This window comes from Chiloscyllium plagiosum, unplaced genomic scaffold (assembly GCF_037043375.1).
Source record: "Chiloscyllium plagiosum isolate Xiang-an unplaced genomic scaffold, Cpla_swu_hap1 HiC_scaffold_2, whole genome shotgun sequence".
Lineage (NCBI taxonomy): Eukaryota > Metazoa > Chordata > Chondrichthyes > Orectolobiformes > Hemiscylliidae > Chiloscyllium > Chiloscyllium plagiosum.
This window is the reverse complement of record NW_028270140.1, coordinates 72,480,166-72,500,348: the sequence shown is the minus strand read 5'-3', so window position 1 is coordinate 72,500,348 and position 20,183 is coordinate 72,480,166. Positions and strand designations below refer to the sequence as shown.

General features: G+C 40.5%; 1 protein-coding gene across 11 annotated transcripts in view; it reads left to right on the top strand.

The window, feature by feature from the left end:
* Nucleotides 1-20,183, top strand: part of LOC122561155 (transducin-like enhancer protein 4) — a 221,979-nt gene that overhangs the window by 165,926 nt on the left and 35,870 nt on the right. For all 11 annotated transcript variants that reach the window (XM_043712657.2, XM_043712648.2, XM_043712664.2 and 8 more), the window contains 3 exons: nt 11,889-12,008; nt 13,101-13,154; nt 19,151-19,303. In XM_043712657.2, coding sequence (XP_043568592.1) covers nt 11,889-12,008; nt 13,101-13,154; nt 19,151-19,303 — 327 coding nt within the window. The remainder of the gene's footprint in view (nt 1-11,888; nt 12,009-13,100; nt 13,155-19,150; nt 19,304-20,183) is intronic.

Below are 20,183 nucleotides of genomic sequence, written 5' to 3'. Positions count from 1 at the left end.
ATAGGCATCTTTTTAGAGAAGGTTTCAGATATAATGGGTCCAAATATACTCATGTAACAGAACTACACAGTATGTATGTTGACAAGATTATGCTGTTATTTTCAATATCAACATGCTCACTCTTGATCTTCTCTTGTATGCGAGCATTGCACTTACTGGGATGGTCGATTGATAGAATTGCAACGTCTCCAATGTGAAGCATCAGCATTTCACAGTAGAAGACACTAATTGCATTCCAAAATTACTTAATAATCAAGGGACAAAAGGAGGACTGGAATAAGCACAATAACTATCACCAAAGAAAACGTGATAGGGTACCTAATAGGGCTAGAGACTGATAGTTCCCCTAAACTTGATGGGCTTCTCCCTAGGATATTATCAAAAGTAGCTACTGAGATAGTGAATGCACTGGTATTAATCTTGCATGAATCCTTAGATTCTGGAAGTGTTCCAGAAGATTTGAAAACTGCCAATGCTACACCTCTGTTTGAAAAGCAAAGTAGACAACAGGAAGCTAGAGGCCAGTTAGCTTAACATCTGTTATTGGGCAGAATGTTAGAATCTATTATTAGGAATGTAATAGCAGAGCATTTAGAGATACATAATATGATTAAGCAGAGTCAGCACACCTTCATGAAGGGGAAACTGTGCTTGACAAATTTAATGGAGCTCTTTGAGGAGGTAACAAATAGGGAAGGCAAATGAAATGTTGGCCTTTATTTCAAAAAGAATGGAATATAAAAGTAGGCAGCTTTTGCTAAACCTGTGCAAAGCACTAGTTGGACCACTACTGGAATCCTGCAGTTTTACGCCCTTTTATATAAGGAACATATATTTTTATTGGAGACAGTCTAAAGAGGATTATGGAGTCACAATCATAGATGTCTACAGCACATAAAAAGGCCCTTTAGCACATTGAATTTGTTCTGGCCACCCAAGTAATTCTGATCCCGTTTTCCGGCACTTGGGCCATAGCCTTGTATGTCATGGTATTTCAAACACATATCTAAATGCTACTTAAATGCTATGAGGGTTTCTGCCGTTACCATGCTGATAGGCAATGTGTTCCACCACTCTGAGTGAAAAAGGAATTCCCCTCTAACCCTCCTGCTCCTTACCTTAAATCTATTCCTCTGGTCATTGATCCCTCTGCCTAGGGGAAAGGTTCGTACTGTTTACTCAAACTATGCCCCTCAAACTTTTATCAGTCTTAAACATGTCCCACTCAATCTCCTCTGCCCCAAGGAAAACAACCTCCAGTCTATCAAAACTCTCTTCATAATAAATCTCTCCAGCTCAGGCAACATCCTGGTAAATCTCCTCTGCACCCACTCCAATGCCATCAGATCTCTCGTGTAATGTGGATTTCAGAACTGTACACCATACTCTATCTGTGGCCTGGCCAACATTTTAAACCTTTCCACCATCACCTCCCTGCTCTTAAACTCTGTCTCGGCTATTAAAGGCAAGTATACCATATATCGTCTTAATTCCAGAGCATTAATCTGAACTTCCAGATTACCAGCCTGGTGACTACTTTGTTTGTTGGTATTTCAATATTTTTTATTCTTAATCCAATCATAATCATTTATTTTGCTATCAGAAAATGTAAAACACCCCAATTGCTATTTGTGAGAATACTTCAGCGTGAATTGTCTACTCACCCTGCAGCTCCATGTCTGGAGAATCCTTTGACGTGTTGCTACGTTTAAACTTGTTAGAAAAGAGAAAGTCTACATCATAAAAATCACTAGATCTTTGTGGGCAACTTCTGTAAAGGTAATCTGTGCATGCCTTTACTGCTAACCACAAAATCCAGCTAATAATATACTTTAGATGTTAGTGTCCATATATTAATTAATTTTATAAAGTTGTTTTCTTTCAATCTCTTTGTCTCTCAAAAATACTCTTTTGATTATTTTCAAATAACTTTATTAGCAGTCTTTTATAAATAAATTACAGTTAAAAATAATTTCAAGTAATGAATGCTTTATTATTTAGATGCTGTTGATGGTAAAAATAAAATGAAAGGCATAAGCCTATTTTGTGCTCCACCTCTGCTTTGGTGGCAAGAAACCCACATTATATAGTCCATCAGTATTCAGTTTAAGCAGTCAGGCCACAGGAAATATTTTAAGAAGGCATTGCTTCATGGATCAAAGAACGCAAACCACTAAACAAACACACTGTATGACTAAATTGTCCTGTATGTTTACAGAAGCAACAGACACCAGAATGCTACATTTCCTGTTGAAAAGGTTTTGTGCTGACAGTTTTGACCTACTATTGGGTTTCTGCTTTCTATTGACAGTGTTCTCATCAAGTACAGGCTAAACATATATCGACAGCTGGACAGATAATTGTGGGTGTGCAGTGTTGCACATTAACCTGTGTTTAAGATAGTTCTTTATTTTGTGAAGTTGTTGTTAGGTACAAATGAGAACAAAGGAAAGGTCAAAAGGTCAGGATAAATCTTAAGCTAGTAGAATTTTTTGACGTGAAAACTAAACACAAAATTATGAAGCCTGTTGAGCTATTCAGGATATTTTCTTTTATGTTTCGTGGTTGAAAGCAGTTTGTATCTCTGAAAACACTGCATCTAAAGGAAAGGGTCCAGGTGAAATAATGCTGTTCCTGTCATAAACTAAATTAACGAAAACCAAATTAGTCTCTTCCTTTTCTCGCTTTAGCGTGACCACTGTGGCAGTGATTTTTACTTTCATCCTTGCACAATTCAGGAGTTTGAATATCAATTGCAGGAAAATTAAATTGAGATTTTTTGTGAATGTTAATGAACAGTATTACAAAACATTGACATAAATCAAGCTTGCTGATAGAAATAATGTTAGTTTCTATATCTTAATGCAGGTTAGTGACATATTGCTTGCAAGTCATTCATTTTCTGTCTGGTTGTGTATTGCAAACAATCAGCACTTGAAAGTTAATGAACTCATAGAAGTCATAGAAAAGTACAGCACAGAACAGGCCCTTTGGCCCATGAAGTTGTGCTGAGGTTAATCCTAATGTAAAATATAGTAACTTAACCTACACGCTCCTCAACTCACTGCTATCCATGTAATTGTCCAGCAGTCGCTTAAATGTCCCTAATGACTCTGCTTCCACCACCACAGCTGGCAACGCATTCCATGCATTCACAACTCTCTGCGTAAAGAACCTACCTCTGACATCTCCTTTATACCTTCCTCCTAATATCTTCAAACTATGACTCCTCTTACCAGTCAATCCTGCCCTGGGGAAAAGTCTCTGGCTATTGGCTCTATCTATTCCAGTCATTATCTTGTATACCTCGATCAGGTCTCGTCTCTTCTTCCTTCTCTCCAGAGAGAAAAGTCCAAGCTTATTCAACCTTTCTTCATAAGGCAAGCCATCCATTCCAGGCAGCATTCTGTTAAACCTTCTTTGCACCCTCTCCAAAGCCTCTGTATCTTTCCTATAATAGGGTGACCAGAACTGGATACAATATTCCAAGTGTGGTCTCATCAGGGACTTGTAGAGCTGTAGCTAAACCTTGCGGCTCTTAAACCCTGTTAATGAAAGCCAAAACACACCATATGCTTTCTTAACAACCTTGGGTGGCCACTTTGAGGGATCTATGTACTTGCACACACACATCCCTCTGTGCCTCCACACTGCCAAGAATCCTGTCTTTAATCCTATATTCAGCATTCGAGTTCGACCTTCCAAAATGCATCACTTTGCATTTATCCAGGTTGAACTCCATCTGCCATTTCTCAGCCCTGTCTGCATCCTGTCTATGTCGTGCTGCAGCCTGCAGTAGCCCTCTATACTATCGACGACACCTCCAACCTTTGTGTCATCTGCAAATTTACTAACCCACCCCTCAACCTCCTCATCCAAATCATTTATAAAAACTACAAAGAGCAGAGGCCCAAGAACAGAACCTGTGTGACCCCACTCAACACTGACCTCCAGGCAGAATACCTACCATCTACAACCACTCTCTGCCTTCTATCAGTCAGCCAATTCTGAATCCAGATAGCCAAATCTCCCTATATCCCATACTTCCTGATTTTATGAATGACCCTACCATGGGGAACCTTATCAAATGCCTTTCTGAAGTCCATATGCACCACATCCACTGCCTGATCTTCATCAACCTTGTCATGTCACCTCCTCAAAGAACTCAATAAGATTTGTGAGGCATGACCTGCCCCTCACAAAGCCATGCTGACTGCCTTTAATCATACTATGCTTTTCCAAATAGTCATAAAACCTATCCCTCAGAATTCTTTCCAAAACTTTGTTGACCACAAACGTAAGACTGACTGGTCTGTAATTGCCAGGGATTTCCCTATTACCCTTCTTGAAAAGAGGAACAATATTTGCCTCCTTCCAATCCTCCGGTACGAGGAGAGTGAGGAGGCAAATATCCTTGCCAGCGGCTTAGCAACCTCCTTTCTTGCTTCCTGGAGCAGCCTAGGATAAATCTGGTCTGGCCCTGGAGATTTATCAATCTTAATATTTTCCAAAATTTCTAGCACATCAACTTCATCAATCTTGATCTGGTCAAGACTGTATCCCAGCTCCTCATAGATTTAGTTTACGACAAGTTCCCTTTCCTTAGTGAAAACCGAAGCAAAAAACACATCTAGGGCTTCCCCTATCTGCTCAGACTCCACGCACAAGTTCCCTCCGCTATCCCTGATCGGCCCTACCTTCTCCTTGATGATTCTCTTATTCCTCACGTATGAGTAAAATGCCTTTGGGTTCTCCCTAATCCTTCTTGCCTTTTTTGTTCCCCTCCTGGCTCTCCTCAGTCCATTTCTGAGCTCCTTTCTAGCAAGCCTGTAATCCTCTAAAGCTATGCTAGATCCCTACTTCCTCCACCTTACGTAAGCTGCCTTCTTCCTTTTGACAAGAAGTTCCCCTGTTGCCGTTATCCAAGGTTCCTTAACTTTACCCCTTCTTATCTGTCTCAGAGGAACAAATTCATGCATCACTCGCAACAACTGCTCCTTAAATAGTCTCCACATGTCTACTGTGCCCTTTCTGTGGAACAATTGCTCCCAGTCTGTACTTCCCAACTCCTGTCTGATAGCGTCATAATTTCCTTTTCCCCAATTAAATATCTTCCCTCGGTAACTGCTCCTTTCACTCTCCAAGGCTATGCTAAATGTGAGGCAGTTGTGATCACTGTTGCCAAAGTGTTCTCCCACCGCGAGATCTGACACCTGTCCTGGCTCGTTGCTGAGCACCAAATCCAAAATGGCCTCTCCCCTCGTCCGTCTGTCTACATACTGAGTAAGGAAACCCTCCTGAGCACACCTGACAAAAACAGCTCCATCCAAACCATCTGCACTTAGGAGGTTCCATTCGATATTGGGAAAGTTGAAATCACTCATAACAACAACCCTGCTACTTCTGCATTTTTCCAGAATCTACCCGCCTATGAGTTCTTCGATCTCTCTACTGCTATTAGGTGGTCTGTAGAAAACTCCCAATGTGGTGGCTGTTCCCTTGCTGTTCCTAACTTCCACTCATACTGACTCAATAGACAAATCTTCCTCGTTTCTGTAGCTGTGATGCACTCTCTGTTCAGCAATGCTACACCCCCTCCTCTTTTTCTACCCTTCTTTTTTTTAAAACATTCTAAACCCTGGAACATCAAGCAACCATTCCTACCCCTGTGAAACTCACGTCTCCGTTATGGCCACAACATCGTAGCCCCAAGTACTGATCCATGCTCTAAGTTCGTCACTCTTATTTCAGACACTCCTTGCATTAAAGCAGACACACTTTAACCGATCCCTTTGTTTCATTGCATGATAAACCTTCCTGATAGATTCAATACATCCTGTCACTGCCCCGTCTGCAACTGACCCCCTCTCAGACATGTGGCTCTTATTCCCATCTCCCTGCCAAACCAGTTTCAACTCTCCCGAATCACACGATCACCCAGGACATTTGTGCCCCTCCAGTTCAGATGCAACCCATCCTTTATGTACAGGTCCCACCTTCCCCAGAATGTATTCCAATCTCGCCCACTTAAAACCTTCCCAGAAGTCCTTCGCTCCTCCCTCGCACCTCTCGGCAAACTGTTGTAGATTTGCATGCGTTATGTTTTTGGCATGGTAATAAAACCAAAGTAATTTGAATATCAGGTTTACTCCAATAATTCGTACAATCTAGGTATACAATATTCAAATTTAAAACATTAATTTTGTTTTATACTGCAAAGAACTTCTCAACTGCTCAATGCTTGACTCATATTGCTCTTTGCCTTCAATACGACTGTCAAAGTTTAAATATTTTTTAAAACTCCTCCAATTTCATGGTCGCATTTGTCTTGGAATTTACATTTAATAAAGAAATTCCAATGTTCTTGTTGTTAGAAGACCAACTGAATAGATTCTGTACTGTGTGGAAAGAATAGCCATATCAAATGTTCTGAATGACAAGATAAGAATAGAATGGTATGGCTTTTCCTCATGTATCATTATTTATATGCTTTGGATTTTGCTGCTGGACATTTTTTAAAGCAATAGGTCCTTCTATTTAGAGAGCACCTTTGAGAAAAGCAATTTTCACAAAAGTATATCTTTCCTTCTAAGAAAAAAGACCGTGGAAACAAATTGCCTAACAAAAGTGTGACCAAAAGCTCAGTCACAGAGGCAGGTTGCAATGCAATCTTTGAAGAAGGTTCGAAGGTGTTTAGTGATTGAATTTTTGGTTGTGTGCTCCTCTACAAGCAGAAGACTTGGCTGCCAATGGTGAGGCAATGGAGTTGTGGGAAGGCGGTCATAATTTCCAAAATGAGCCACGGACAATGGGAGATTGAATTTGGGATTGTAAGACTGGAGGAATTTAAAGAGATAATCAGAAATAAGAGTAACAGTGGTTAATCTAGTCCATCAAGCCTCCTCTACTATTGAAGAAAATCGTGACTGATCTGATTGTGGCCTTAATTCAATTTCTTACCTGTCCCCCATTGACTCCCTTGTTGATCAAAGCCTTGTTCCTCAGCATTTAATATATGAAATGAACCAGCCTTAACCACCACATGTGGAACAATTCCAAAGTCTAATGCTCCTTTCAGAGAAGAAATTCCTCCTAATCTTAAATGAGAGACCATTTACTTTTAAAAAGTGATCCCTAGGTCTGGATCTCACTACCCTTGCCCTCCAACCCATTTGCATGAAAGAAATAGCCTCTCTACATCAATCTAGTGAAACCACCTCAGAATCTTAAAAAACTCATATGTTTTAACAAGATTTCTTCGCATTTTTCTAAACTGCAATGAGTATTGGACTAACCTGCTCAATCTTTCCTGATAAAATAATCCTCTCCATCTGAGGAATGTCCCTATGGAACATTCTCTGAACTGTTTTAAATGCAAGAGTGTCTCGTCTTAATTAAGGAGATCAAGACTGAAAATTCTGTAGGTGCCACCAATACCTTGTATAGCTGTAATAGATCTTTTCTACTTTTATACTCCATCCTGCCTGCAATGAAGGACAACATTTGATTTGCTTCCTAATTACTTGTTATACCTGCATGCAAATATTTTTGTGATTCATCTACATGGACATCCAGATCCCTCTATATGGCAGCATTCTGCAGTCTCTCTCTATTTAATAGAAAGTAGACTAGTCTTTTGCTAGTCTACTTTCTCTGTCAAAGTGGACCAGCTCTCATTTTTCCACATTATATTCCACTCACCTTTTTTTTTGACCCCACATGTCCCACTTTTATCTCCATACAGATTTGTTTTTGTATCCTCCTCATAATTTGTTTTCCAACCAAACTTTATTTCATCAGGCAAATTTTGCTACAACACAGTCAATTCCTTAATCTAAGTCACTCATGTAGAACCTTAACTGGACTCACCACATAAACACAGTGATGACAAGAACAGGTCAGAGGCAAGGAATACTGCTGTGATGAACTCATATCCTGACTCCCCAAAGTTTGTCCACTATCCACAAGGCACAAGTCAGAAGTCAGGAGTGTGATGGAATACTTCCCACTTGTTTGGATGGGTGCAGCTACAACATTACTCAAGAACCTTGACTCCATCCAGGACAAAGCAGCCTGCTTGAATCATAGAATCCCTGCAGAGTGGAAGCAAGCTATTTGGCCCATCAAATCCACAACGACATTCTGATGAGCATCCCACCTAGATCCAATCCCTCTACCTTACTCCGTAAGCCTGCATTTCCCATGGCTAATACACCTAATCTGCACATCCTTGAATGCTATGGCAATTTAGCATAGCCAATCCACCTAACCTGCACATGTTTGGACTGTGGGAAGAAACTGGACCACATTAGGATTAACCCTCAGCACAACATCATTGGCCAAAGGACCTGCTCTGTGGTGTATTTTTCTATGTTCTATCCACTTCCATCTAGAAGGACAAGAACAACAGATACATGGAAACACCGCCACCTTCAAGTCCTCCTCAAGCTACTCACCACACTGAAATATATTTGAAATGTATTGCCATTGCTTCACTGTCTGGGTCAAAATCATGGAATTCTCTCCCTATCAGCATTGTAGGTCAACCAAAACAGGTGGACTGCGGCAGTTCAAGAAAAAGCAGCTCAGCACCACCTTCTCAAGGGCAACTAGGGACGGGCAATAAATACTGGCCAGCCAGTGACACCCACATCCCACAAAACTAATAATAAAAAAAAGTAAACACTTGAGGTCCCATTTAGTTCCAATTTGCTAACCTGAAAATATCTCGTTGAACCCAGTACTCTCATTTCCTGTTAGTCAATCCTCCAGTCTAATATAATATTACTCCCAACACGAGGAGCTCTTGTACAGAAACCTTTTATGTGGCAGCTGATTTTTTTAAAGACCTAAATACATTACATTGACTGATTTCCCTTTTCTGTCCCTGCTTATGCATCCTCAAAGAACTCAATAAATTTTGTCAAACACAATTTCTCTTTCACAGAACTCTGTTGACTCCGCTTTCTGACATTATGCTTTCCTCAATGTGCTCCTGTACATACTTAAGCGATCCAAGTGTTTTCCCAGTGACAGCTGTTAGAGTGAGTAGCACAGAGCCTCCTGTGTTTTGTCACCCTCCTTTTTTGACTAATGTCATTTACATTTTTGCAATACAGTAGAACCTTTTGAGAATGTAGGGAATGTAGGAAGATTACAACCAGTAAATTGACTACCTTTGCAGCCAGTTCTTTTAAGACCCTAGAATACAGACCTTCAAGGGCACTATTTTCTAGTGATGCTGCTTGTTCCAAATTCCTCCCTCATTTTTGACCCCTGGTTTTCTATTACCCTTGAGATGCTTTTTTTGTGTGTCTTCTGTTATGACAACAGATAAAAATACCTGTTCAAATACGCTGCCATATCCTTGTTTGTCCTTATTAATTCTGCAGTCTCACCCTCTAAGGAAACCAATGCTTAATTTAGTTATGCTTTTCTCTGACATATGCTTGTAAAATGTTTCACTGACTAAGAAATTTTATTTTATGCTCTCCAATTTCTCCCCCTTTAATATTAGTTTAGTCATCTTTTGTTCCTTTTCTCAAGTTTTGCAGTCTTGTGGCTGCCACTAATCTTTGCAGCAATGTATACCTTTTCCTTCAGTGTGGTAGCATATTAAAATTACACCTAATCATTACAATCTTTATTTCTCAATGGAATATATAATTAGCAAGATTGGGACTAGATTGGGTTGGGATATCTGTCGGAATGGACAGGTTGGACCGAAGGGTCTTTTTCCATGCTGTACATCTCTATTTCCTTAATTGTCTGCCACTACTTCTCTACAATCTTACCATATAACTGATATTTCACTTATATTTCAGCTAACTCTGTCTTCATATCCTTCTAAATGTTTTACTTGGGAAGTTGGACACACTTGTTTCAGACCCAAGTTTCTCACCTTCAAATTGAATGTGAAATTCTGTCATTTCATGTTTACCCTGATCTAAAGGAAGCTTTTTGGAGGCAGTCATAAGTTAATCCTGTTCCATAACGCATTACTACTATTCCTTAATTAGTGCTGGAAAAACACAGCACGCCAGGCAGCATCCGAGGAGCAGGAGAATCGACATTTTGGGCATAAGCCCTTCTTCAGGAATGAGCTGAAATTGTGTTGCTGGAAAAGCGCAGCAGGTCAGGCAGCATCCAAGGAGCAGGAGAATCGATGTTTCGGGCATGAGCCCGAGACTTCCTGAAGAAGGGCTCATGCCCGAAACGTCGATTCTCCTGCTCCTTGGATGTTGCCTGACCTGCTGCACTTTTCCAGCAACACATTTTCAGCTTTGATCTCCAGCATCTGCAGTCCTCACTTTCTCTTACTTCAGGAATGAGGCTGGTGTGCTAAGCGGGCTGAGATAAAGGATAGGAGGGGAGGGAATTTGGGGGAGGGGCGCTGGGAATGCGATCAGTGGAAGGAGGTGAGGGTGAGGGTGATAGGCTGGATAAGGGGTGGGGGCAGAGAGGTTGGGAAGAAGATTGCAGGTTAAGAGGGCAGTGCTGAATCCGGGGATTGGGACTGAGATAAGGTGAAGGTAGAGGAAATGAGGAATCTGGAGAAATCTACATTCAGTGGGAAACTACAAATGGCTCCTACCAATTATTAGTTTTTCACTGATACTTCTTATTTTCCAAATTGATTCCCTGAACCAAGATAATTTCTTCCTATTTACTGATCATATCCTCTATTAACAGAGCTACCTCACCTCATTTTTGCTACTTGCTGTGCTTCTGATAAAGATAACATTCCATTAACCTTCTTAATTACTTGTTGTGATTCAAGCGCAAGAACACCTAAATCCCAGCACGTTTGAAATCAGCAATCATTCTCTTTTAAGTAACGCTCATTTATTCTTCCTGCCAGTGTGAGCAACTTCACATTTTCCCATATTATACTCCTGTCACATTTTGGCCCATGTACTCAACCTATTTATATCTATCTGCAACTTCCTTGTGTCCTTCTTAGAATAGACTTTCATATCAATCTTTGTTTGATCTGCAAATTTAGCTACCATGTCTTCACTGTTCTCATGCAAGTTATTGAGATAAATTATAAAAAACTGAAGGACCCAGCATAGGCCCTTGCAAGACTATATTTTCTGACAATCAAGTAAAGACTTATTTATGTAAATTATCTGTTTTATACCAGCTATCATTCTACTGTCAACACCACGTATACCTACTTGTACAGTAACCTTTTATGTGGTATCTTGTCAAAGTCCTTCTGGATATCCAAGTGTAGCATGTCTACAGGTTCCCCTTTATCCACAGCCCATGTTACTCTTTCTTTTAAATAAATATGATAAGTTGATTAAACATGATTCCTGTTTCACAAAAGAATGCTGGCTCTTTCTGATTATCTTGAATTTTTCTATGTGTGTAGCTGCAATCCATGTAATGATCACTCCTGAAACCTTTCCAAGGTAAATGTGAAGCTATCTGGCTTGGTCATGGTTAGAGGAGTTATGTTTGCTACTTTTCAGTCCAGTGGAGCCTTCTGAGAGTCCGCTGAATTTTGGAAAATTAATGTCAAAGCATTTTCTACCTAAGTAGCCATCTCTTTTAGGACACTAGGATGAAGTCCATCAGAGCCTGGGACTTGTCAGCCTGCATCTTCAACCCACATCAGTTTTCTCTGTGCTATTGTGATTTTGTTAAATCTAGACTACTAATTAGTCTTAATATTATTTGATACTAGATGTAAGATGTGATACTAATATTACTTAATACTTAGTACTTAATATTAGACCACTAGACTAATTAAACAGAGACAACAATTGTACTTCTGATGTCCTTTGCATAACTGGGATCTTTCCATTAACTGGTTTTTAATCTCTTACTAATACCTCTTTCAAAGTGAATATAATACAGGCTGATGTTTGTCGTTTCAGAGCTCCTCAGTGTCACCATCAGCCAGTTTCAGAACTGCAGAGAAGCACAGAAACTCAAATGATTATTCCACAGATAGTAAAAAGCAGAAGACTGATGATAAGGATTTAGCAAATCGTTATGTGAGTAACAGTCAAAATTATGGGCATGCCATGACTTTTTCTAATCAAATTTTGATTAAATCTTGGATCTGTTCTCAGTTATTTGTCTTTATATTTCGTATTTTTACGAATTATGATTTTCAGCTTCTAAAAACAATCACCCCATTGAGGAAGAAGGAGAAAATAATGCTTAAGTTTTTTTTTCCCTAACAGTATGATTGTTTCAATAAACTGTCTCGTAGTAGATTGCTTTTCTGAAAATACGAGTTTTTCTGAAAGTGCTGAATTATTCATGTAAGAAGAAAGGAATTAGCATTCGTCCCAACAGACATGGGAAAATGTAAAACTCACTTAAATTATGCCACCTCCTGAGTGTAACAGTATAGTCCTCAGAGACATTAGATCAGGAACACTAAACTGAGAGTCACATGCTTCTTATTATATTATGGTGTTGCGCATTTGATCTAGAAATGTCTTGCTCCCAAAACAGTGACAGAGCAAAAGGGTGGCTGCTATGATGCAAGGTAAATAAGTACAGATGTGCTTACTATACCAAATATAACACTTCTTACTGGGTTGCTGTAATCTTTTATATTCCACGTTATTCTGTACATATACTGAATTTATTCAAATCAGAGTGAAGCTCCTTCCCCAACAACATGGCATGTTTCAACTTAAGCTCAGGGGAGCATTTAACACTGTAAATGGTGTGATTTTTTTCCCCCCATTTTTCAGCCTTGCTGTGTTGGACCATATAAACTGAGGACTGGTTAGAGATTGCCCAACTGCATTCGACCCAAGATAAAGGGCTTTTCTGTCTCCTGGCTGTTAAGAATCCTATGAAAGTAAAAGACGAGTATCTAAGCTGCATCTTCAGTTCAAAGCTTTCTGTTTTTATATCATTACAGTCTAACATCATGGCTATTATGGGGACTGCTATGTCATTAATTAAACTGTTTTAAAATGTCTACTGATATATAATTAACTTTTATCCATGCATAGGTTGTTACCTCCATTACTATATATTTAAGCACTTGTCTGAGTACATTTGGAGTTAATGTGTATTGGCAATTTTTAAAGGATTATGTATTATTTCTTTGTATTCATATTTAGGATAGTGATGGAGAGAAGAGTGATGATAACTTGGTGGTGGATGTCTCCAATGAGGTTTGTTGTGGTTTCTTTTAAAAATGTTGGATGTAGTCATTTGTTTTATGTTGACAGTTAACGTGGACTTCCTATTTATATTGGACTACTTTTTCTTGGCTCACTGTTCTTTCCATCAAGTATTGTTTTAAGCTTCTCAAATCTAATTTAAATGGCTATCAAAATAAAGAAGTGACATGCCTCTAAATATAATGGAAAATATGGTTATTGGAAATGCTTTATTGACTTTCAAAGCAATTTTGAATACTAGATACAAAACTCCACAAATGAATATGTGTTGTTTGTGTTTATCTGCAAACATGAAGTAAACGTGCATACCAGGGAGTGATTAGGGGACAGAGATATGAGATATATATATATATATATATATATATATATATATATAATAACTAGATAAAAATGTCATTAAAAATGAAACTAGAATACTGGCTGAAGTGGTCATACCTGAGATATAACAATATCAGTATTCTTCACACAAGAAGTGACTCATTATCTGTGAAGAGCATCAGACCAGGATTGAAGGAAGTCATAAGGTCAAATAAGTATCCTGAAATGACTTGATAACATTTTTAGAATCAGGAAAATGTTCCATGGAACCTTTCTCCTGGAGAAGTGAACAGGATAGTATTCATATTATTTTAAATGGTTCACGATCAACAAAAGAAACAGAGCAGCTATCATTTATATTTTCCACTCATTAAAAACCACCCAACTGCACCCCTGCCTCAACTTAACTATTTTGTTTCCTCTTAGATCTTTAGATCTGAATATTCAAAGGGTCTGTAAACCGGTCTTCCAACTTGTACCCTCTGTATGCTTGAGCTCATTGAAAACTCTAATGCCTGTATTGTGATGGTACTGTGCCTTTAAAAAAGATTTGTTCTGTGCTGTTTCTCTTGCAGAGAGGTGTTGCCACAGTGGTTGCAGAATGTTTACTTCAGAAGCAGTTGGTAAACAGCTTTGAGCTCCCTTCAGTGTTTTTTTTTCTAAATTAGACAAAAGAAGCATGAGTGGATAGAGTCAGGCTCACACAGTCCTGAGTTTTAGTTTGGCTTTTAGTTGGGGTTTGGAGTTGGCCATTGGAGCTGATAGATATAGCTCTCTCTGCTGCAGCAAAAAGCTTGAGTTCAGTCTTCGCTGCTAGATTGTTTCTTTCAGTATTTCTTTGACCTGGACTGGAAAGGAGATAGCACATGAGAAAAATCTGTTTTGCTGAATTTGCCTTTGCCAAGGGTGTGTTTATGGGATGATAGTATATTGGAATGGATTTTTTTTTAATTTGTGGGATGAGGGTGCTGATGCCAAGGCCATTTTTTGCCCAGCCAAAGGAGCTGTTATGAGTATTCTAGGTCTGGAGTGATTTGTAGGCCAGACCAACTAAGGATGGCAGTTTCCCTCCCTGAAGGACATCTTTGAACCAGATGGGTTTTTTTCCCAAACCCAGGTCCCTAGAACATTACCTGGGTTTCTGAATTAAGAATCCAGTGACAATACCACTAGGCCATCACACATCATTATCTACAACAAATCTCATTCACCCATCATCCCTTGCGCGCCAATCATCCCTTCAATGCCAATACCTTAGTCACCCTCATTGCCCTTCTCAATCTCTGAGCAGAATCATTCAGTCCGATCAAGAGCATTTAGAAGGGCAGGCATGGAAATTTAATGGATGGGAGGCAGACATTCAGTTTTCTGAAGTGCCATGGGAGTCTCTATTCTGCTCCTATTCTATCTGTGTGCAGTGGCACATCTGTCACCCTATGAGGAGATGGGGCACGTTGAGAGATTAGGATCCCTTTACAACCCCCGACCTCTGCCCTTACCTAGTCAGTAAGTGTATGCATCCATGTTCCAGAAACTGAAGTAGAAGTCCCTATGCATTCCAGACAGATACTGATTATTCTGCTGGACCTGACTCACTCCAGAATCTGCCATCAAGGTAGATATGTGCTCCCATACTGGAGCCATGACATCAGCTCAGTCCCTGTTTCCAACCTGCTATTGACCTCTGACACCTCTGCTAGATGTTTTGCTGCCTGCCTGTGCAGCTGTGTTATGCTCAGCAGGGGCTTGTTGCCCACCAGAATGTGACCCTGGGCTTGTGGAGCTGAAACTCTTTGCACAAATGGAGAGTATGATACAACACCTTGACAGCACATCCTTCAAGGCTTGCAACTTTTCCTCCACAGAGGTATAGTTCACAGGATGTATAGACATGGGGCAAGGGCCTGAGACCTTTTCTTTTTAGATATGGGATCTGGAGGACTGCAGTGAAAAATGCAAATATTTGTTAAGAAAATAAACTCAAAGGACTGCGGATGCTGGAAATCCAAAGAAACGCCGAGTGTCGAGTGTTGAGAGAAAACAAACAAGTGCTGCCAGACTTGCTGTGTTTCTCCAACAAGATTTGTTAGTAGTGTGTGCTGCCCCAAGGTTTCATGTGCACTGACAGGAAGAAATTGGAGGCTTGCTCAGTAAACGCCTGCAAAGATCCAGACTTCTGTTCAACACCAGTATACACTCCTGTTCTCCTGCCAGCTCAACAACTGGCTTCTCTAAGTGGGTCTGGAGCACTTGTTGTGCATAATCTTCTCCTGCAGAAGGATGGAAGCATTGGCATGGATACATGTACACAGTGCCAACATTGCTGGAAACAAGTAGTGTTGTTAATCTGCAGAGCTGTGATTTTCCTTGTGGGTTACTATTAAAAAGTGTGGACTAAGGGGGAAGTTAGGTGTTAAAACATTCTCGAGAGTCTGGTGCTGGAAAAGCACAGCAGGTCAGGCGGCATCCGAGGGGCAGGAGAATCGACGTTTCGGGAATAAGCCCTTCAGGTGGCTCAGTGGCCAAGAAGTGTTGGCAAAGAATTAGAATTGATTACAAAAATAATTGTGAAGCAGATAAAGCCTCAATTTAACATTTTTTTCCAAAAAGCAGATTTTTAGCATTTCTGAAACGTAACTCTCTCAATAATGAACTAGATTATGTTCCCGCTTGCATTGATATTTTAGCCAGAATGTTTTGATTCTTGCCGAAGCAGATTTCATTCAGCATTCATTCATGTACAAGTGCTCTGTGCAAAGGTAGCCATTAGTTCAGGGTCTGCTGGCAGTTCATGCTGAGCTGTCTTGTTAGTTTTTGCCAGTGTTGCTTTGCGATTGCGTTCCACTCTCAGGGGGGAGGGTCCCAAATTGGAATAGGAATTAAACCCAGATTATTGGCATTATTCTGAACCAAATATTAGTCAGTCAGCTATCTGGATTACCAGGCCTGGTGTTCAGTCAGCCATCTGGATTACCAGGCCTTGTCTCCAGTCATTAAACATAAATGGAATATTACTCATTGACAACCTTCCTTAATCATTGCGATGCAATTTAAAATCCTACCAATAAACTGGCTGAACTGATTAAGACATGTGTACCAGAGGTAGTTGCTTCCCTAGCCAACACTAGAATGTGCTTGGTAATGCAGGGGCCTAGCCATTTCTATTCTCATAAGAAACCGTAATCATTGCTTTAGTGTTGAAGTTATCAATAGAACCATTACAACCGAAAATAGAACCTCACTAATAACCTACTCAGTTACAACCAGTTTGGCTTCTGCCAAAACCATTTGATTTCCACCTTTATCCAAGTGTCAAACTTATGAAATGAATACAGCTTCCTCAATGTCAAGACAACAACCAATTGAACATGGCAACAAAATGCTCGAGGAAAGCTGAGGCGAATGAAGGTTAAATAAAATACTTTCCTCTGGTTAGAATCCTACTCCTTGACTTGAACAGATGGAGTGTAGAGTCAAAACATTGTAACCACAGACCATGACTACTGTGGTTCTTCAGTGAAATGATTTTTGGTTTAACAATCTTGAAATACTTCATTAATGAAGTTCTCTTCATCATAAGATCAACTGTGTAGTTCTGTGTTCAATGCATTTCAACAAATTCTACAGTTATATTAGACAGATTCTTATTGGGGTCTGAGCAACATGAGGTTTGTGGCAGAATTGGGCGAGAAATCTGGTGAGGCCCATCTCAAAATCAGAAACATCTCAGTCCATCTTTAATGATTTTTGCAAGCGGCATGTTGAGATTTTCGCTAGGCAGCAGCTGGTTGCTTATTGATGATGATGATTACTTATTAAATATCTTGTTGATGGCTCATTTGCCTCTTAATATTCAGGCTTTCTATCTTACCAAACTTGCCAAACAAGCTAAGTGTTAAGAAAACTCAAAGTGGAAGCAAGAGTGGGTACCTAGTGAATTCAGCAGCTGCTTGCTCCAAAGATATTTGGTACATGGACATTTGCACCCAGCATGTGTGAGCTTCTAAGAGATAAGAGGATGGATAATAGGAAGTAAAAAATAGGCAAAACATGTGATCTCATACTCCCAATTCCTCTGCCTCTGCCGCATCTGCTGCCAGGATGAAGGATTCTATTTGGGGACATTCCTAATATCCTTCTATTTCAAGGACCGCAATTTCCCTTCCCCGTGATTAATAATGCCCTCAACCACATCTCCTCCATTTCCCACATCTCTGCCCTCATATCCCCTCCCCCAACTACAATAAGGATAGAGTTCCCCCGTCCCCACATACCACCCCACCAAACTCCAAATCCAACGTATCATCCGCTGCTTTTCGCCACCTGCAGTCAGAGCCCACCACCAAAAAGGAATTTCCTTCCTCACCACTATCTGCTTTCCATAGGGAGCCGTTCACTCCATGACTCCCTCGTAAGTTCCATATTCCCCACCAACCTTGCATCCAGACCTTTCCCTGCAATCACAAGAAATGCAACACCTGCCCCTACACCTCCCCTTCCACCTCCATCCAAGGTCCCCAACAATCATTCCAAATCCGGCAGAGATTCACCTGCATCTCTTCTAACCTGATCTATTGCACCCATTGCTCCCAATGTGGTCTGCTCTACACTGGAGAGACCAAGCGCAGACGCGGGGACTGGTTTGTGGAGCATCTACACTCTGTACACTCCAATCAACACCACCTTCCGGTTGCCAGCCATTTCAATTCCCACTCCCTCTCTCTTGACAACATGTCTATCCTGAGCCTCCTGCACTGACAAAATGAGGCCAAACACAAATTGGAGGAACAACACCTTATATTCCGCATTGGGAACTTACGGCGCAATGTCCTCGGCATAGAGTTCACCAGCTTCAAAACCGTCCCACCCCCAACTTCAACCCACATCCAGCCCTCCCTCTCCTCCCCACCTTCTTGACCTGACCTAACCTGTCTATCTTCCCTCTTCCCCCATCTGCTCCACCCTTCCCACTAGCCAATCACAATAATCCCCTATCCTGCATCCACTTGTCACCACCCCACCTACCTTCCCCACATCCATGTATCACTAAACCACCTGCCCTTTCCCATCTCACACCCTCTCTCTATTTCTTTCTGAGCTCCCTTCCCCCTCCCTAGCCCTAATGACCCAAAAAATTGACTTCCCAGCTCCTTCGATCCTGTTTGACCTGCTGTGCTCTTCCAGCTCCACACAGTATCCCCTCTGTTTTGGAAGTTAGCTGGTCTCATGACCTACTTTACATGCCCCTGTATTGAAAATGCACCAACCGGGGCATATAATATTCAGCCAATCAAGGAGAAATCAATATGTCTTTTCCAGTATTGCTCATTTCTAAATGCAATGGGTTTAAAAAAAAATCCCTCCTGCCTTGCTATTATAACTTGTATAGTGAATTTCATGGTTACATGTGTAACATATTTTCTTCAGATATTGTGTTGCTGTCCAATTAAATCCAGTTCTGTATTAATTCTTAGGATGGATTTTTTACTTTCATACGTGGAGCTTAACCAATTTAATGTGTTTTACCTCACATTTGTTGCAAAATTTGTCTATTTAGTAAGATGTTATATAAGAGGTTTATATTATAACTTGTTGCTTGCAAGTACAACCTTGTCTTTTGTTCCTGTTTTGTAATGCTACTAATTTAAAAATTATGTTCCTATTTTCAGGATCCCACCTCACCACGAGGTAGCCCACCACACTCACCACGGGAAAATGGCTTGGATAAATCTCGCCTATTAAAAAAGGATGCACCTATAAGTCCAGCTTCTATTGCTTCCTCCAGTAGTACTCCTTCCTCAAAGTCCAAAGAAATTGGTCTTGTGAGTATAGTTAATACACGTGAACCCTTCAGATGGAAATTTTCAGTGCTAGTTCAGTAAAAGTATTTTTCACTCCTGTCCTCTTTCCCCTACTCTGGAGATTGTCTTTAAGTACTGCTATAGTACATGGAACCTAGTGATAAAATCTAGTGATCATAATTTTTCAGCAGGATAACTATGAGTGAATTTTAGTCATAGAGATGTACAGAATGGAAACAGACCCTTCGGTCCAACCCGTCCATGCCGACCAGATATCCCAACCCAATCTAGCCCCATCTGCCAGCACCCGGCCCATATCCCTCCAAACCCTTCCTATTCATTTACCCATCCAAATGCCTCTTAAATGTTGCAATTGTACCAGCCTCCACTACATCCTCTGGCAGCTCATTCCATATATGTACCACCTTCTGTGTGAAAAAGTTGCCCCATAGGTCTCTTTTGTATCTTTCCTCTCACCCTAAACCTATGCCCTCTAGTTCTGGACTCCCCGACCCCAGGGAAAAGACTTTGCCTATTTACCCTATCTATGCCCCTCATAATTTTGTAAACCTCTATAAGGTCACCCCTCAGCCTCCGACGCTACAGGGAAAACAGCCCCAGCCTGTTCAGCCTCTCCCTGTAGCTCAAATCCTCCAACCCTGGCAACATCCTTGTAAATCTTTTCTAAACCCTTTCAAGTTTCACAACATCTTTCCGATAGGAAGGAAACCAGAATTAATTATAAATTAAATATATAATGTCTGACAAAATGCTGTAAATCTGAACCAGGGAGAAAATATCTTGGATTCCCAGGTCACTCACTAACCACGAAAAGGAAAGGCTGATATTTTGGCTGTAGACCCTTCTTCATGGTGAAATATCATAGTTGTGGGTATGTTCG